This window comes from Ranitomeya variabilis, chromosome 2 (genome assembly GCF_051348905.1).
Source record: "Ranitomeya variabilis isolate aRanVar5 chromosome 2, aRanVar5.hap1, whole genome shotgun sequence".
Lineage (NCBI taxonomy): Eukaryota > Metazoa > Chordata > Amphibia > Anura > Dendrobatidae > Ranitomeya > Ranitomeya variabilis.
Window position 1 is genome coordinate 162,613,321 of NC_135233.1, and position 14,418 is coordinate 162,627,738.

The 14,418-nt window shown below is 40.8% G+C and overlaps 2 protein-coding genes across 4 annotated transcripts in view; both read right to left on the reverse strand.

Annotated features, from left to right (window-relative positions):
* BUB1 (BUB1 mitotic checkpoint serine/threonine kinase) overlaps positions 1-14,418 on the reverse strand; it is a 365,871-nt gene that overhangs the window by 142,004 nt on the left and 209,449 nt on the right. The window lies entirely within an intron of this gene.
* Positions 1-14,418, reverse strand: part of LOC143804735 (T-complex protein 1 subunit alpha-like) — a 68,801-nt gene that overhangs the window by 16,077 nt on the left and 38,306 nt on the right. For all 3 annotated transcript variants that reach the window (XM_077283128.1, XM_077283127.1, XM_077283129.1), the window contains 2 exons: positions 14,151-14,277; positions 792-967 (listed from right to left, as the gene is read on the reverse strand). In XM_077283128.1, coding sequence (XP_077139243.1) covers positions 792-967; positions 14,151-14,277 — 303 coding nt within the window. The remainder of the gene's footprint in view (positions 1-791; positions 968-14,150; positions 14,278-14,418) is intronic.

Here is a 14,418-nt window from a genome sequence, read left to right on the forward strand (position 1 = left end):
CTCCAGCGACCAACGATCAGGGGAACGACTTCGGCATCGTTGAAACTGTCTTTAACGATGCCGAAGTCCCCCTGCAGCACCCGGGTAAACATCGGGTTACTAAGCGCAGGGCCGCGCTTAGTAACCCGATGTTTACCCTGGTTACCAAAAAAAACAAACACTACATACTCACCATCTGATGTCCGTCAGGTCCCTTGCAGTTTACTTCCTGCTCTGACTGAGTGCCGCCGTACAGTGAGAGCAGAGCGCAGCGGTGACGTCACCGCTGTGCTGTGCTCTCACAGTACGGCGGCACTCAGTCAGAGCAGGAAGCGGACGGCAAGGGACCTGACAGACATCAGATGGTGAGTATGTACTGTTTTTTTTTTTTTTTTACATTTACGCTGGTAACCAGGGTAAACATCGGGTTACTAAGCGCGGCCCTGCCCTGGTTACCAGTGAAGACATCGCTGGATCGGTGTCACACACACCGATTCAGCGATGTCAGCGGGACCTCAACGACCAAAAAAAGGTCCAGGCCATTCCGACACGACCAGCGATCTCACAGCAGGGGCCTGATCGCTGGTACGTGTCTCACATAGCGAGATCGCTACTGAGGTCGCTGTTGCGTCACAAAACTTGTGACTCAGCAGCGATCTCGCTAGCGATCTCGCTATGTGTGACGGGGCCTTTACCCTAAAGCTACTTGATGACAAAACCCAAGAACTATACCTTCATTACTAACATGTTAATTCATTAAATGCTATGGCTGATCTTAGTTAAAACGAGAAAATGATCAGAGAAACACTCACCGCCAGTAGCTTTAGCAATGCGTTTCAAATCCTTTTTCAGTACTCTTCGTACAGCCATTGCACCTGCATCAACAAAATACTTGAGACACATGTCATCAATTCCACCAGTAGTGAGGATGACATTAGCCCCAGTTGCCAATATCTTCTGGATACGCTCTTTAGTAATATCAGATTCCCTAGGACAAAACATTAAAAAGTTTGCTGTTCACTTTTATAGTATTTTATATTTAGAATATAAAGTAGGCCTTTATTAAAGCTATTTACACACCACAAAGTCTCATATACCATTAAAGGGGTATTCTCAAATCTCAAAGTTACCCCCTACACACACACACACATATAAGGGAATAAGTTCCTAATTGCTGGCGTTTTAACACCTTAATGACTGGAGCATTTCTCGGTTTTGCGTTTTCATTTACGCTCCTCTCCTTCCCAGAGCCATAACTTTTTTATTTTTCCGTCAATATGGCCATGTAAGGGCTTATTAATTGCGGGACGAATTGTACTTTTGAACGACACCATTGGTTTAACCATGTCCTGTACTAGAAAACGGGAAAAAAATTCCAAGTGTGGTGAAACTGCAAAAAAGTGCAATCCCACACTTGTTTTTTGTTTGGCTTTCTTACTAGGTTCACTAAAAGCTAAAACTGACCTGCCATTATGATTCTCCAGGTCATTACGAGTTCATAGGCACCAAACTTGTCTAGGTTATTTTTTATCTAAGTGGTGAAAAAAAATTCCAAACTTTACTTAAAATAAAAAAACTAAATAAAAATTTCCAATACCCGTAGCGTCTCAATTTTTCGTGATCTCGGGTTGGGTGGAGCTTATTTTTTGTGTGCTGAGCTGAAGTTTTTAATGATACCATTTTGGTGTAGATATAATCTTTTGATTGCCGTTATTGCATTTTATTGCAATGTCACGGCGACCAAAAAATAAATTTTTCTGGCGTTTTGAATTTTTTTTTCTCTACGCCATTTAGCGATCAGGTTAATCTTTTTTTATTGATAGATCGAGTGATTCTGAAAGCGGCGATACCAAATATGTGTATATTTGATTTTTTTTGTTTTATTTTGAAGGGGGCAAAAAGGGGGTGATTTGAACTTTTTTATTTTTTTCATATTTTTAAAATGTTTTTTTTTTTACTTTTGCCATGCTTCAATAACATCCATGGGAGGCTAGAAGCTAGCATAGCCTGATCGGCTTTGCTACATAGAGGCGATGCTCAGATCGCTCCTATGTAGCAAAATTACTGCATTGCTATAAGCGCCGACCACTGGGTGGCGCTCATAGCAATCTGGCATCAACAACCATAGAAGTCTGCTGGAGACCTCTGGTTGTTATGCCGACGCACCGATGACCCTCGATCACGTGATGGGGGTCAGTAGTGTGCGCATTTCTGGCCGGATGCGCTTTTTAAATGCTGTCAGTTTGAAAGCGTCATTTAACTAGTTAATTTAATAGTTCATCGCAATCCGCCCGTGCCTACTGCAGGCACATGTCAGCTGTTCAAAACAGCCGACATGTCCCGGCTTTGATGTGGGCTCACCGCTGGAGCCCGCATCAAAGTGGGGGTTCTGCCATCGGACGTTCTATTCCGTCCGATGGCAGAAAGGGGTTAACCAATGGGCTCCTGTGAAGGAAGCCCCTGTTCCTCCCACGTCACCAATCCGTGACGTCACTACACAGGCCCAGCTCTCCGGCGCCCCCTTTGTCTCTCAGGTCAGTAAGGGAACTGCACCTAGAGCAAATGGCCGCCGGGGAGACTGCCCTGTTACCCACACTGGGTATTCTAAGATTCGCAATCAGAGTAAAAGGATCAGCCCAAAATTAATTTATGATTTAATTGCCTTAAGGGCGCACTAGGTAATTACAATAATATACAATCACAATATATCAAGAGTTACAGTCAGAGTACAATATAACAACAATGATACAAGGCTTAAGGTATAAAGCTGGAGGTCACTTTACCAGGTTAGAGGTCGCTTGTGGAAGCCGGGGGGCGCAGCGTTCCGCAGGTCCAAAACTTTAGTTGCCGGGCAGCCCCCAGAAAGCGTGTGCTTGCCCCCTCTGGCTGGCGTATGCCCTGTTTCTTAGCTGGTCATCTTCTGAGTGTGTCACTCTCCACATGTTCCAGCTCTTAACCCTGCCGTGTCCCTCCCCCTGTAGCTGGGTGGGCTTAGCAATCTCCACCCCTCTGCCTCCCTGCGATATTTGTTCCAATATCTAATAAATGGGATAACTGCTCTCAGGATGATCGGATCAGCACACGGGCAGTACCAGCGCCTGTGGTTTGTTCTGCCGGTCGTACTGGGATCAAACCTGGACCCATTCGGTCCCTGTGGGAGGCTGATCTCTATATCGCGGGTTTCAGACCTCCCACGGATACAGGAGTCGCACCATTAGATGCACCATTTCTTTAGGACGAGGGGAATATTTTTTATGAGCCGCTACCTCAGACGATGCGTCCATAATTCACGATTCCATGTCAGAGACGGTTCGGCTGGACGACCATACTAGATGTGTATCCAGTGGCCCCTTGACATGCGTGCTTTAATTAAGCCCTTGAGCATTTCCAAGCCCCCTGCTGGTGTGGCTTCCTAACTGAGCTTTGAAGTACCTTCTGCAATCTCCTCTGAGCTCAGCCGATTACCATACTAATAGGCACTATGTTCATTAGAAAAGGTGGGGGCCAGGAGCACTCCTCTCTGCAGACCTGTGACCAGGAGACAAAATGGAGTCACGCCAATCTGTGTTAGTAGGCCCGTCCAAGATGGCGGCTGTTCCCTCATCACAGCTCCCCACAGATCCTGAGAAACAGGTTTCTGAAGAGTGACTGGAGCAGAAGTTGATCATGCACACCGACACTCATTCTTAAGGGAGAGTTAAAGACCAGCTGAGCACAGCGCTTAGATATCTCCAGGGCTGTGGCGTCTGTCAATTTTGGTGGTTTTGGTATAAAATGGACCAACTCTTAACCCCTTCACCCCCAAGGAAGGTTTGCACGTTAATGACCGGGCCAATTTTTACAATTCTGACCACTGTCCCTTTATGAGGTTATAACTCTGGAACGCTTCAATGGATCTTGGCGATTCTGACACGGTTTTCTCGTGACATATTGTACTTCATGATAGTGGTAAAATTTCTTCGATATAACTTGCGTTTATTTGTGAAAAAAAACGAATATTTGGCGAAAATTTTGACAATTTCGCATATTTCCAACTTTGAATTTTTATGCCCTTAAATCACAAACATATGTCACGCAAAATAGTTAATAAGTAACATTTCCCACATGTCTACTTTACATCAGCACAATTTTGGAACCAAAATTTTTTTTTGTGACGGAGTTATAAGGGTTAAAAGTTGACCAGCAATTTCTCATTTTTACAACACCATTTTTTTTTTAGGGACCACATCTCATTTAAAGTCATTTTGAGGGGTCTATATGATAGAAAATACCCAAGTGTGACACCATTCTAAAAACTGCACCCCTCAAGGTACTCAAAACCACTTTCAAGAAGTTTATTAACCCTTCAGGTGTTTCACAGGAATTTTTGGAATGTTTAAATAAAAATGAACATTTAACTTTTTTTCACACAAAATTTATTTCAGCTCCAATTTGTTTTATTTTACCAAGGGTAACAGGAGAAAATAGACCCCAAAATTAGTTGTACAATTTGTCCTGAGTATGCTGATACCCCATATGTGGGGGTAAACCACTGTTTGGGCGCATGGCAGAGCTTGGAAGGGAAGGAGCGCCATTTGACTTTTCAATGCAAAATTGACTGGAATTGAGATGGAACGCCATGTTGCGTTTGGAGAGCCCCTGATGTGCCTAAACATTGAAACCCCCACAAGTGACACCATTTTGGAAAGTAGACCCCCTAAGGAACTTATCTAGATGTGTTTTGAGAGCTTTGAACCCCCAAGTGTTTCACTACAGTTTATAACGCAAAGCCGTGAAAAGAAAAATTCTTTTTTTTTTTTTTCACAAAAATGATTTTTTAGCCCCCAGCTTTGTATTTTTACAAGGGTTACAGAATAAATTGGACCCTAAAAGTTGTTGTTCAATTTGTCCTGAGTACGCTGATACCCCCTATGTGGGGGGGAACCACTGTTTGGTCGCATGACAGAGGTCGGAAGGGAAGGAGCGCCATTTGGAATGCAGACTTAAATGGATTGGTCTGCAGGCGTCACGTTGCATTTGCAGAGCCCCTGATGTACCCAAACAGTACAAACCCCACACAAGTGACCCCATATTGGAAACTAGACCTCCCAAGGAACTTATCTAGATGTGTTGTGAGAACTTTGAACCCCCAAGTGTTTCACTACAGTTTATAACGCAGAGCCGAGAAAATAAAACATCTTTTTTTCCCCACAAAAATGATTTTTAGCCCCCCAAATTTTTATTTTCCCAAGGATAACAAGAGAACTTGGACCCCAGAAGTTGTTGTTCAATTTGTCCCAAGTACGCTGATAACCCATATGTTGGGGTAAACCCCTTTTTGGACGCACGGGAGAGCTCGGAAGGGAAGGAGCACTGTTTTACCTTTTCAACGCAGAATTGGCTGGAATTGAGATTGGACGCCATGTTGCGTTTGGAGAGCCCCTGATGTGCCTGAACAGTGGAAACTCCCCAATTCTACCTGAAACCCTAACCCAAACACACCCCTAACCCTAATCCCAACGGTAACCCTAACCACACCCCTAACCCTGACACACCCATAATTCTAATCCCAACCGTAAATGTAATCCAAACCCTAACCCTAACTTTACCTCCAACCCTAACCCTAGCCCTAACCCTAACTTTAGCCCAAACCCTAACCCTAGCCCTAATGGGAAAATGGAAATAAATACATTTTTTTAATTTTATTATTTTTCCCTAACTAAGGGGGTGATGAAGGGGGGTTTGATTTACTTTTATAGCGTTTTTTATATCGGATTTTTATGATTGGCAGCCATCGCACAATAAAAGACGCTTTTTATAGCAAAAAAGTTTTTGTGTCTCCACATTTTGAGACCTATAATTTTTCCACATTTTGGTCCACAGAGTCATGTGAGGTCTTGTTTTTTGCGGGACGAGTTGACGTTTTTATTGGTAACATTTTCGGACACGTGACCGTTTTTGATCACTTTTTATTCCAATTTTTGTGAGGCAGAATGACCAAAAACCAGCTATTCATGAATTTCTTTTGGGAGAGGCGTTTATACCGTTCTGCGTTTGGTAAAATTGATAAAGCAGTTTTATTCTTCGGGTCAGTACGATTACAGCGATACCTCATTTATATCATTTTTTTATGTTTTGGCGCTTTTATACGATAAAAACTATTTTATAGAAAAAATAATTATTTTGGTATCTCTTTATTCTCAGGACTATAACTTTTTTATTTTTTTGCTGATGATGCTGTGTGGCGGCTTGTTTTTTGCGGGACAAGATGACGTTTTCAGCGGTACCATGATTATTTATATCCGTCTTTTTGATCGCGTGTTATTCCACTTTTTGTTCGGCGGTATGGTAATAAAGCGTTGTTAATTGCCTCTTTTTTTTTTTCTTACGGTGTTTACTGAAGGGGTTAACTAGTGGGGCAGTTTTATAGGTTGGGTCGTTACGGACGCGGCGATACTAAATGTGTGTACTTTTATTGTTTTATTTATTTTATTTAGATAAAGAAATGTATTTATGGGAATAATATTTTTTTTTAATTATTATTTAGGAATTTTTTTTTTTTTTTTACACATGTGGAATTTTTTTTTTTTTAACTTTTTTACTTTGTCCCAGGGGGGGACATTACAGATCGATGATCTGATAGTGTGCACAGCACTCTATCAGATCACCGATCTCACTTACATCGGTGCAGGCTTACCAGCGTCTGCTCTGTGCAGGCGCTCGGTAAGCCACCTTTCTCCCTGCAGGACCCGGATGCCGCGGCCATCTTGGATCCGGGACCTGCAGCGAGGAAGGAGGTAGGAGACCCTCGCAGCAACGCGATCCCATCGCGTTGCTCCGGGGGTCTCAGGGAAGCCCGCAGGGAGCCCCCTCCCTGCGCGATGCTTCCCTATACCGCCGGTACACTGCGATCATGTTTGATCGCGGTGTGCCGGGGGTTAATGTGCCGGGGGGCGGTCCGTGACCCCTTCTGGCACATAGTGCCGGATGTCAGCTGCGATATGCAGCCGACACCCGGCCGCGGTCCCCCGTGAGCGCGGCCGATCGCGTATGACGTACTATCCCGTCGGTGGTCATACGGGCCCACCCCGCCTCGACGGGATAGTAAGTCAGATGTCAGGAAGGTGTTAAAATAGATAATAAATTGGGTTCAGTAGTTCAGTGCAGGATGTGCTTTAAGTTTTTTCATAAGCATTTGGGAAAATTATGAAATGTCTTCTGTTCCTGATAGAAGGATCTCAGCTTTTAGTGGAGATGAATCTGTGCTGCACTTTATGTACATGCTCAGTAGTGAGGCAGTGCTGTGGAATCGGAGTCAGGGAAGTTGATAAGTCAGAGGTTTGGCTTACCAATCTATTTAAATATACCATTCCGTCCATGTATCCTAGCACTTAATTCCCATGGATGGAATAGTACGTCACAGGCGATCAGCCGCTCTCCCTTCGATTCTCACAGCTGACACCAAGCACTAAGTGCCAGGAGCGGTCACGGACCGCTCCCGGCACTTTAACCCCTGAAACACTGCGATCAAACATGATCGCAGCATTCCGGAGCCAGCAGGGGGCTGACAGCCCCTCTTGCCTTTGGATCGGAGTCCCCGTGGCATGACGCGGGGTCCCGATCGCTGCCATGGAGACCCGATGTCACAACAACATCCGGGTCTCCAGACCTGAGAGACTTCCTGTCATGCGCAGTGATGATTAGGAAGTCTCTCGGGTCAGTGTAACAAACTGCAGAGCTGACAGCTTCTATAGCATGCACATCTGCATGCTATAGAAGTGATCAGCCTGCACAAAATAAGTGTCCCATAATTGGACAAAGTGTAAAAATAAGAAAAAAAAAAAAAAAAATATATATATATTTAAAGTTAAAAATTAAAAAAAATAAAATCAGTATTTATTCCATCAATAAATATTTTAATTTTACAAAATCTAAACAATAAGAACACATATTTAGTAGCGCCGCGTCCGTAACCACCCAACCTATAAAACTGTCCCACTAGTTAACCCCTTTAGTGACCATTTAAAAAAAAAGGCAAAAAAACAATGCTTTATCATCATACCGCTTAACAAAAGTGGAATAACGTGATCAAAAAGACGGATATAAATAAACATGGTACCGCTGAAAACGTCATCTTGTCCTGCTAAAAACAAGCCGCCATACAGCTCCATCACGAGAGAAAAAAAAAAAAAAAAAAAAGTTACAGCTCTCAGAGTAAAGCGATGCAAAAATAATTTTTATATCAAGTAGTTTTTATTGTATAAAAGCGCCAAAACATTAAAAAAAGGATATAAATGAGGCATCGCTGTCATCATACTGACCTAAAGAATAAAACTGCTTCATTAATTTTACCACACGCACAATGGCATAAGCGCCCCCCCAAGAAATTCATCAATTGCTGGTTTCTGTTCATTCTGCCTCTCAAAAATTGGAATAAAAAGCGATCAAAAAATGTCATGTGCCCAAAAATGGTGCTAATATAAGCGTCAACTTGTCCCGCAAAAAACGAAGACCTCACATGACTCTGGGCCAAAATATGGAAAAATTATAGCTCTCAAAATGTGGTGAAGCAAAAACTTTTTTGCAATAAAAAGCATCTTTTAGTGTGTGACAGCTGCCAAACAAAAACCTGTTATAAAAAATAAATCAAACCCCTTTAGCACTTCCTTAGGGAAAAAAAATGTATTTACTTCTGGTCATTCCACATCAAGTGATCCAAATGTTTTTTTTACCTGAAGTCTTTAGATTTTTTTTTAATGAAGTACAACTTTAGTTAATTACAAATAAAAAGTTTTGAATTTTTTTCTTCATCAGTTAATTTTTTAGACTTCTAAAGTTTTGAAAAAGAGCGGATTTTGGCCTGGTATGGGTTTACATTTCTTATCATATCTCAGGCTAGAATTAAGTTAAAGAGGTGGGAGAGGCATCATTTTTCTCAGAACGGTACAGGCTTTCATTTGATATGTGACAAGACTAGGTTTATTTATATTTTGTTTTGGAGAAATCAAATTCATAATTTTGATGTGCAATTGTGAAAACATGCATGTATGTTAGTTGTGTTCTTGTTTATATTTGTACAGGGATTCAACTTGGGAGCTATCAAATTTATTTTTTTTTTTAAGCCTTGAATCATTTGATTTTAGGTTTGTGCGAGTTTCTTCCTTTCTTCTTATCAAATTACAACTTATTGAATTCAACATTTATATGACACAATGAAGTAACGCAAAAAAAACCAAAAAACCGAAGTGCATCTTAATCATCATAACACAACTTGCTCAGCATTTTCAACCTGAATGCACTTAACAAGCCAAAAAAAAAAGTGATCATATCCTCAAATGTGATTTTACTAATTATATGTTAACAACAAGAATAAAAGAACCAATATTTTTACCACCTATTTATACATGTAACAATTTTTTTCTATTATATCACTAAACATGTCATTTATGAAGTGTTTTAGAAGAATAGTCCAGTAGTTAAATCCTCGTTCTATAAAATATGAACTAATAAAACAATAGTAGGTTTTTAAACTGGCCTTTTATCATCAATGTCCCTTCTAGTGGGTGAAATGTCATCTTGTCCATATGCGCTTACTAGCAATGGCCGTTTCCTTTTGTGTCAGAGTATGTGCGGCTGTCATGGTGCTCGGCTTCACCTGAGTTAATATCTGATTTTTGTAACTTTTACAAATGTCTGTTTTTTTTTGGATAGGATGCGGCTGTACCAGAAGGTGCAAAAAAGTAACTTCTACTTCTTCATTTTCACCATCTTTCACAGTAGCCGCCACCAGCACCAATCATATTCACAGGTCACATAACCAAATATGTCATCCAGTGCCGATCTTGTGCCGCCTTCTACCACTTCATGGACTTCACGGTCTTTGTTTTTATTTCTGTGTCACTACGTGGGATGACAGTCCGTTATTGCTGAGTCCCTGTGATGGTTCTGCTTCCTGTAACCGATGTTATAACAAACTCTCCTCCTCTTCGTAGTACTGGTTTGTACAATACATGAACTGGATGTTAAGAATATTTTTCTCACTCCATTTTAACAGTTGCCTGGGTGTTAAGATTTGGTGTGAATATGGCCTCTGGAGGCCCGAGCTGCCGGCCGGTCATCTTCTCTGCATTCACTGTCTACCCCTGGTCATTCTCAGCCCTAACAAAGCTTCTCCTCTGTCCTCTCCTGCTTCTAAGCTGTAACATAATACAGTAATATCTAAAGACCTTGGATTATTTGGTAAATATATAGACCCCACACTTCTAGACCACCGGCTGAACAGATCTGAATTGGAGATATTCGAACTGACACTGTAGTAGTTACATTTTTAAATATGATCCCATCACGATCCAAACTCGTGTTTTGGTACAGATGTGGCTAGGAGCATAGCAGGCACATGTGCAGGTTTTGAAACTTTCAAATTAAAAGTTTTTTTCTGAAATGTGTTTTAAAATGTTGCGTTCGCATAGGTAAAATATTAAAGATACTCCTGTGACATATCTGGTGAAAGCCTGTACAGTTCTGAGTAGAATGGTGTTTATTTTGTTTCTCTATCTTTTTTTCTAGCCTGAGTTATGAGGAGAAATGTATTAAAGGCAGGCAACACCGAAATTCACACTTTTTCCAAACTTTGAAAATCAAATTAAAAAAAAATATCTAGAATTTTTTTTATTCACATTTTGCATTCTCTGACACTATTACCAAATAACAAAATCTCAAAAGAATTAAAAATATACGAGGTAAAAATCATTGGTTCACTTGACATGGAATGACCCTTCCATTTTCCCATTAGGGTTAGGGTTGGGGCTAAAGTTAGGATTACGGTTACAGTTGGGATTAGGGGTGTGTTAGGGGGTTTCCACTGTTTAGGCACATCAGGGGCTCTCCAAACGCGACATGGCGTCTGATCTCAATTCCAGCCAATTCTGCGTTGAAAAACTCAAATGGTGCTCCTTCCCTTCCGAGCTCAGCCATGCGCCCAAACAGTGGTTTACCCCCACATATGGGGTATTGGCATACTCCGGACAAATTGCACAATAACTTTTGGGGTCCAATTTCTCCTGTTACCCTTGGGAAATAAGAAGATTTGAATATGAAGTAAATTTTTTGTGAAAAAAAGTTAAATGTTCATTTTTTTTTTTTAAGCATTCCAAAAATTCCTGTGAAGCACCTGAAGGGTTAATAAACTTTGAATGTGGTTTTGCGCACCTTGAGGGGTGCAGTTTTTAGAATGGTGTCACTTTTGGGTATTTTCTATCATAGAGACCCCTCAAAGTGACTTCAAATGTGAGGTGGTCTCCAAGAAAAAATAATAAAAAAAAATAGTGTTCTAAAAATGAGAAATCGCTGGTCAACTTTTAACCCTTATAACGCCCTAACAAAAAAAAAATATGTTGGTTCCAAAATTGTGCTGATGTAAAGTAAACATGTGGGAAATGTTACTTATTAAGTATTTTGTGTGACATATCACTGTGATTAAAGGGCATACAAATTCTAAGTTGGAAAATTTCAAAATTTTCCGTTTTTTTATTTCAAAATAAACGCAAGTCATATCAAAGAAATGTTACCACTATCATGAAGTACAATATGTAACGAGAAAACAATGTCAGAATCACCGGGATCCGTTGAAGCGTTCCAGAGTTAAAACCTCAAAGAGACAGTGGTCAGAATTGTAAAAATTGGCCCGGTCATTAACATGCAAACTACCCTTGGGGGTAAAGGGGTTAATCGGTAAACAGCATAACGAGGAAAAAAAAAACCAAAAACGCCAGAGGTATTTTCTTTTGGTTGCCACAACTTAATAAAAGTCCAAAAGTACAACTTGCCCGGCAAAAAACAAGCCCTCCCACAGCCATATTGACCGAAAAATCATCCTGACTCCGCCCCTCCCCCCTGCCAGGCACTTTCAGGGACTCAAGACTTGTGCAGACAAAATGGTCCTCCTGTTTCTACATAGAGCATAGAAGGATTCAGCGAGTCAGTTGTTTATCACACTCTGTCAGACCGAAGGGAAAATAATTGAGTAGAAACTCAAAATGAGCAATTGTAGATACACAGTGCTATATAATATGATGACTGCAATATAATAAGATAACGATTTTGATGGGAGTGATTCTTTAATTCTTATTCCTTTCTAGAGAAAAGAAACAATATATGCAGCCTGCAGACACAGAATGGGATTGTAGGGATAAACCGTAATTGGAACTGTAACTAATGTTATGATCTACCGTATTTTGCGGATTGTAAGACGCACCGCAAATTTTGAGGATAAAAACAGGAACAAACAGCAACTTTTTTTTAATAAAATGGTGGTGCTTCTTATAATCCATGAGTCTTATTGCTAACCGGGGGTGGTCCCAGGGTCGCTGCTGGAGGAAGCAAGAGTGGAGCATTGCTGCAGGCTGGGAACGGGGAGTGTTCGGTGGTGCGGGGCCTCTGATGACATTTTGTGAAAGCCCAGAGCCCCCGAACTTGCATGGTTTACTATGTGGTGAACTCCGGGAAAATGGCTGGCAGGGGAGTCGCACGCGCAGATGGAGATCTTGGCAAAATTGCGTCTTATAATCCGAAAAATACGGTATTTTACTATTGGATTAAACAATGCCGTAGGGAAACCTTTTTTTTTTAAGGAACAGCTGAGAATCCTGAACAATTTCACTTTATAATTTACCTTACAGGTACAGTTGCTGACACCCCAAACAATGAATGGAAGCAAATATTAAAATTGTACATTACCTCAAAATATGGATTTCAAGGTATATACAGCTCTGGCAAAAAGTAAGAGACCACTGCAAAATTTTCAGTTTGTCTGATTTTTCTCTTTATAGATATATTTTTGAGTAAAATTTAAATTTTTCTTTTATTAGTCTATAAACTTCTGACAACATGTCTTCGAAGTTCCAAGCAATACATTTTGTTTTTTTTTTTTCTGAAAAGGAGAAATGGTCAAAATTTGAAAAAAATAAAAAGTGCTTTCAGACCTCAAATAATGCAAAGAAAACAAGTTCATAATCATTTAGAAACAACAATACTAATGTTTTAACTTAGGAAGAGTTCAGAAATCAATATTTTGTGGAATAATCATTCTCCTGCTGGAAAAAACAGTTCTCAGAGTTGAGGAACATTGCCTGAGCAGAAGGAATCAACTGTTTTTCCAGGATAACCTTGTATGCGGCTTGATTCATCCGTCCTTCGCAAAGATTAACCTGCCCAATTCCAGCCTTGCTGAAGCATCCCCAGATCATCACAGATCCTCCACCAAATTTCACAGTGGGTACAAGACACTGTAGCTTGTACGTCTCTCCAGGTCTTTGTCTAACCATTAGATGACCAGGTGTTGGGCAAAGCTGAAAATTAGTCTCATCAGAGAAGATTACCTTACTCCAGTCCTCTATGGTCCAATCCTTATGGTCTTTGGCAAACTTCAGCCTGGCTCTCCTTTGCTTCTCATTGATTATTTTTTTTTTTTTTAGCTTTACATGACTTGAGCCCTGCCTCCAGGAGCCTGTTACGAACTGTTCTTGATGAGCACTTCACCCCAGCTGCCATTACTTTTTTGTAGGTCACTTGATGTCATCCTGCGGTTGCTGAGTGACATTCAAATAAGATGACGGTCATCCCGGTCAGTGGAGAGTTGTTTTCACCCTCTGCTGGTCTCTAGCTTTGTTGTCCCCAATATCTGCTGCTTGACTTTGTTGTAATGGACTGCCGTCTTAGAAATTTTAAGGATGGAGGCAACATGACGCTCACTGAATCCCTCTGCTAGTAAAGCCAGAACTGAGCCCTTTTCCTCACTGAAGACTTTTCTTTTCAACTCCTTTGGCATGGTTAAATGTTATTTTCATTCCTATTACGTTTGGGTTATTACTAGCACTTGTTTTGCCATCCAGCTTGTCCTATTCCTATTACAAGACAATTCTGAACAACACAGCAGTGATTTTTTTATTCTTTCCTTCGTTAAATAAGATTTGGTTCAGGTGATCTCCTAATCAGAAGCACATTAAGTAGAAGGAGGTGTACTCTGATTAGAATTCAACTGACACTGGAACGGAATGGCTGTCAGACATGTAGAGAAGCTGATCTTTATAAAACTGTGCAGTGGTCTCAATTATTGCCAGCTGTATATAAAAAAAAACACAAAAAAAACAAAACGTGAAAGCAAATATGAATTTAAGCAGCTGATATATACATACCTCTGCCTGATCTGGTCCAGCTTGGATGGGTCTGAAATGATCACTTGTACTCCAAGCTTCATTTTAGTTTTCTGCAGACTAAAGTCCAGGCAAGCAATTTTTGCATTTGTGATCCTCTTACTCATTCCTTGAATCAGAGAAACAAGTTGTTTCAGGCTAACACTACATTCTCATATTCAGCCAAGTATAAGTGTTATTAACCTCCATTTCAAAAATCAAACCTATAAAATTCTGTTAAGACATCCCCAGAAACAGCACAAATCAAGTA